Source organism: Heptranchias perlo, unplaced genomic scaffold (genome assembly GCF_035084215.1).
Source record: "Heptranchias perlo isolate sHepPer1 unplaced genomic scaffold, sHepPer1.hap1 HAP1_SCAFFOLD_315, whole genome shotgun sequence".
Classification (NCBI taxonomy): domain Eukaryota; kingdom Metazoa; phylum Chordata; class Chondrichthyes; order Hexanchiformes; family Hexanchidae; genus Heptranchias; species Heptranchias perlo.
Window position 1 is genome coordinate 320,001 of NW_027139327.1, and position 5,337 is coordinate 325,337.

The window sequence follows — 5,337 nt, forward strand, 5'->3', positions numbered from 1 at the left end:
TTTAAGACTGAAATGAGGAGGAATTTCTTCACTCAGAGGGTGGTGAATGTTTGGAATTCTCTACCCCAGAGGGCTGTGGATGCTCAGTCATTGAATATATTCAAGGCTGAGATCGAGTGATTTCTGGACTCTCGGGGAATCAAGGGATACGGGGATCAGCGGGAAAGTGGAGTTGAGGCCAAAGATCAGCCATGATCTGATTGAATGGCGGAGCAGCTCGAGGGGCCGTCTGGCCTACTCCTGCTCCTATTTCTTATGTTCCTCTTCCACACACATCCACACAGTGTACAGAGTAGCCACTACACACACACGCTCCTGACACACACACTCATTCACCTGATACACACACACACTCTCCTGATACACACGCACTCTCCTGATACACACGCACTCTCCTGACACACACACACACTCTCCTGATACACACACTCTCTCCTGACGCACACACACACACACACTCTCTCCTCACTCACACACACACACACACTCTCTCGTCACACACACACACTCTCTCTCCTGACACACACACACACACACACACACTCTCCTGACACACACACAAACACTCCTGACACACACTCTCCTGATACACACACTCTCTCCTGACGCACACACACACACACTCTCTCCTCACTCACACACACACACACACTCTCTCCTCACTCACACACACACACACACACTCTCTCGTCACACACACACACTCTCTCTCCTGACACACACACACACACACACTCTCCTGACATACACACGCACTCTCCTGACACACACGCACTCTCCTGACACACACTCACTCTCTCCTGACACACACGCACTCTCCTGACACACACACACTCACTCTCTCCTGACACACACGCACTGTCCTGACACACACACACTCACTCTCTCCTGACACACACGCACTCTCCTGACACACACTCACTCTCTCCTGACACACACGCACTGTCCTGACACACACACACTCACTCTCTCCTGACACACACGCACTCTCCTGACACACACTCTCCTGACACACATACACTCTCCTGACACACATACACTCTCTCCTGACACATACACACTCTCCTGACACACACACACTCTCTCCTGACACACACACACTCTCCTGACACACACGCACTCTCCTGACACACACGCACTCTTTTTTTTATTCGTTCATGGGATGTGGGAGTCGCTGGCGAGGCCGGCATTTATTGCCCATCACTAATTGCCCTTGAGAAGGTGGTGGTGAGCCGCCTTCTTGAACCGCTGCAGTCCGTGTGGTGACGGTTCTCCCACAGTGCTGTTAGGGAGGGAGTTCCAGGATTTTGACCCAGGAACGGCGATATATTTCCAAGTCGGGATCGTGTGTGACTTGGAGGGGAACGTGCAGGTGGTGTTGTTTCCATGTGCCTGCTGCTCTTGTCCTTCTAGGTGGTAGAGGTCGCGGGTTTGGGAGGTGCTGTCGAAGAAGCCTTGGCGAGTTGCTGCAAGGCATCCTGTGGATGGTGCACACTGCAGCCACGGTGCGCCGGTGGTGAAGGGAGTGAATGTTTAGGGTGGTGGATGGGGTGCCAATCAAGCAGGCTGCTTTATCTTGGATGGTGTCGAGCTTCTTGAGTGTTGTTGGAGCTGCACTCATCCAGGCAAGTGGAGAGTATTCCATCACACTCCTGACTTGTGCCTTGTAGACGGTGGAAAGGCTTTGGGGAGTCAGGAGGTGAGTCACTCGCCGCAGAATACCCAGCCTCTGACCTGCTCTCGTAGCCACAGTATTTATATGGCTGGTCCAGTTAAGTTTCTGGTCAATGGTGACCCCCAGGATGTTGATGGTGAGGGATTCGGCGATGGTAATGCCGTTGAATGTCAAGGGGAGGTGGTTAGACTCTCTCTTGTTGGAGATGGTCATTGCCTGGCACTTATCTGGCGTGAATGTTACTTGCCACTTATGAGCCCAAGCCTGGATGTTGTCCAGGTCTTGCTGCATGCGGGCTCGGACTGCTTCATTATTTGAGGGGTTGCGAATGGAACTGAACACTGTGCAGTCATCAGCAAACATCCCCATTTCTGACCTTATGATGGAGGGAAGGTCATTGATGAAGCAGCTGAAGATGGTTGGGCCGAGGACACTGCCCTGAGGAACTCCTGCAGCAATGTCCTGGGGCTGAGATGATTGGCCTCCAACAACCACTACCATCTTCCTTTGTGCTAGGTATGACTCCAGCCACTGGAGAGTTTTCCCCCTGATTCCCATTGACTTCAATTTTACTAGGGCTCCTTGGTGCCACACTCGGTCAAATGCTGCCTTGATGTCAAGGGCAGTCACTCTCACCTCACCTCTGGAATTCAGCTCTTTTGTCCATGTTTGGACAAAGGCTGTAATGAGGTCTGGAGCCGAGTGGTCCTGGCGGAACCCAAACTGAGCATCTGTGTGTTTCCAGCCCAATGAGGAAGGAAACAGTGCTGGATCTGGTTGTGGGGAATGAAGTGGGGCAGGTGGAGCATGTTTCAGTGGGGGAGCATTTGGGGAACAGTGATCATAATATCATTAGGTTTAGAATAGTTATGGAAAAGGTCAAGGAACAATCAAATGTGAAAATACTCAACTGGAGGAGGGCTAATTTCAGTGAGTTAAAAAGGGATCTTGCCCAGGGGGACTGGAATCAAAAATTGGTGGGAAAACAGTAATTGAACAATGGGAGGCCTTCAAGGAGGAGATGGTTCGGGTACAGAGTAGACACATCCCTACAAGGGGGAAAGGAGGGGCATCCAAAGATAGAGCTCCCTGGATGACTAAAGATAGAAATTAAAACAGAAAAAGAAGGCTTATGACAAGTGTAAGGTTCATCATTCAGTAGAGAACCAGGCTGAATACAGAAAGTACAGAGGAGATCTGAAAAAGGGAATAAGAGGGGCAAAGAGAGAGTCTGAGAATAGATTAGTGAGTAACATAAAAGGGAACCCAAAAGTCTTTTATAAACATATAAATAGTAAAAGGATAGTCAAAGGAAGGGTGGGACCGATTAGGGACATAAAGTGAGATCTTCTTGTGGAGACAGAGGGCCTGACTGAGATACTAAATGAATACTTCACATCAGTCTCCACTAGAGAAGAGGATGCTGCCATTGGAGCAGTAAAGGAGGAGCTAGGAGTGATATTGGATAGGATAAAAATAGATAAAGAGGAGGTACTTAAAAGATTGGCAGTACTCAAAGTAGAAAAGTTACCCGGTCCGGATGGGATGCATCCTGGGTTACTGAGGGAAGTGAGGGGGGAAATTGCAGAGACTCTGTCCACAATCTCCCAATCCTCCTTAGATATGGGAGCGGTGCCGGAGGACTGGAGGATTGTAAATATTACATCCCTGTTCAAAAAAGGGGAGAGGGATAAACCTGGTAATTACAGGCCAGTCAGCCTAACGTCGGTGGTGGGGAAACTTCCAGAGACAATAATCCGGGACAAAATTAATTGGCACTTGGAAAAGTCTGGGCCAATAAATGAAGTCAGCACGGATTTGTTAAAGGAAAATCTTTGATGAAGTAACGGAGAGGGTCGATGAGGGGAGTGGGGTTGATGTTGTTTATATGGACTTTCAAAAGGTGTTTGATAAAGTGCCACGTAATAGACTTGTTAGCAAAATTAAAGGCCATGGGATTAAAGGGACAGTGGCAGCGTGGATACAAAATTGGCAAATGGACAGAAAGCAGAGAGTAGTGGTGAACGGTTGTTTTTCAGACTGGAGGGAAGTATACAGTGGTGTTCCCCAGGGGTCAGTATAAGGACCACTGCTCTTTTTGATATATATTAATGACCCGGACTTGGGTATAGAGGGTATAATTTCAAAGTTTACAGATGACACGAAACTCAGAAATGTAGTAAACAATGTGAAGGATAGTAACAGACTTCAGGAGGACAGAGACAGACTGGTGAAATGGGCAGACACATGGCAGATGAAATTTAACGCAGAGAAGTGTGAAGTGATGCATTTTGGTAGGAAAAATGAGGCGGGGGAATATAAACTAAATGGTACAATTTTAAAGGGGGTTCAGGAACAGAGAGACCTGGGGGTGTAGATACACAAATCTTTGAAGGTGGCAGGACCAGTTGAGAAGGCCGTTAATAAAGGAGATGGGATTCTGGGCTTTATTAATAGAGGCACAGAGTACAAAAACAAGGAAGTTATGCTAAACCTTTATAAACACTGGTTAGGCCTCAGCTGGAGTATTGTGTTCAATTCTGGGCACCGCACTTTAGGAAGGATGTGAAGGCCTTAGAGAGGGTGCAGAGGAGATTTACGAGAATGATTCCAGGGATGAGGGACTTCAGTTATGTAGAGAGACTGGAGAAGCTGGGGTTGTTCTCCTTAGAGCAGTGAAGGTTAAGGGGAGATTTGATAGAGGTGTTTAAAACCATGAACGGTTTTGACAGAGTAAATAAGGAGAAACTGTTTCCAATGGCAGAACGGTCAGTAACCAGAGGACACAGAGTTAAGGTGATCGGCAAAAGAGCCAGAGGGGAGATGAGGAAACATTTTTTTACGCAGCGAGTTGTTATGATCTGGAATGTGCTGCCTGAAAGGGCGGTGGAAGCAGATTCAATAATAACTTTCAAAAGGGAAGAGGGAAAACATTTTACAGGGCAATGGGGAAAGAGCAGGGGAATGGGACTAATTGGATAACTCTTTCAAAGAGCACGATGGGCCAGATGGCCCCCTGTGCTGTACTCACTATGATACTATGACACACACGTATGCACTCCTCTTGGGCAAGGACCCAGTGCTCCTGCTGTAATGCGTGTCCCGTGCAGGTGTTGTGACGAGGGGGAGGGGGAGGAGGGGCTGATAGTTGTGCTCCTGGCTCCTACCTGGACGAAGGGGAAAGCAGCACCTGGTGCAAAAGGCTCATTCTCATGTTCGACTTGGTATTTGACATAAGCCTCCACCCCCATCCTCCTGGAAGATCTTTGTCTCCTCCTCCATGTTAAAGAGGGCCCGAGATGACACTGCAATGGTCGTAGCAAACTGTGGACTTGGCTACAGGGCAAACGGAGGCAATGGTAAAACAATCACCGTCTGACACTATTTGGAAATCGACTCTCTGAAAAGGAACAACACTTCAGCAGGCACATTATCTTCAGCCCCTGTACAACCCTGCCCGTCACTCCCACAACCCATTCACAAACCTCTCAGCCCCTGTATAACCCCACCCGTCACTCCCACAACCCATTCACAAACCTCTCAGCCCCTGTATAACCCCACCCGTCACTCCCACAACCCATTCACAAACCTCTCAGCCCCTGTACAACCCCGCCCGTCACTCCCACAACCCATTCACAAACCTCTCAGCCCCTGTATAACCC

General features: G+C 48.8%; 1 protein-coding gene across 1 annotated transcript in view; it reads right to left on the reverse strand.

Moving 5' to 3' along the window:
- LOC137311237 (cytosolic 5'-nucleotidase 1A-like) overlaps window positions 1-5,011 on the reverse strand; it is a gene marked incomplete at its 5' end in the record, with an annotated part of 85,685 nt that extends 80,674 nt beyond the window's left edge. Inside the window, 2 exon segments of the mRNA XM_067978555.1 lie at window positions 4,843-4,923; window positions 4,925-5,011. Of these exon segments, the coding sequence (XP_067834656.1) occupies window positions 4,843-4,923; window positions 4,925-5,011 (168 nt within the window).
- Window positions 5,012-5,337: the final 326 nt, after the last annotated feature.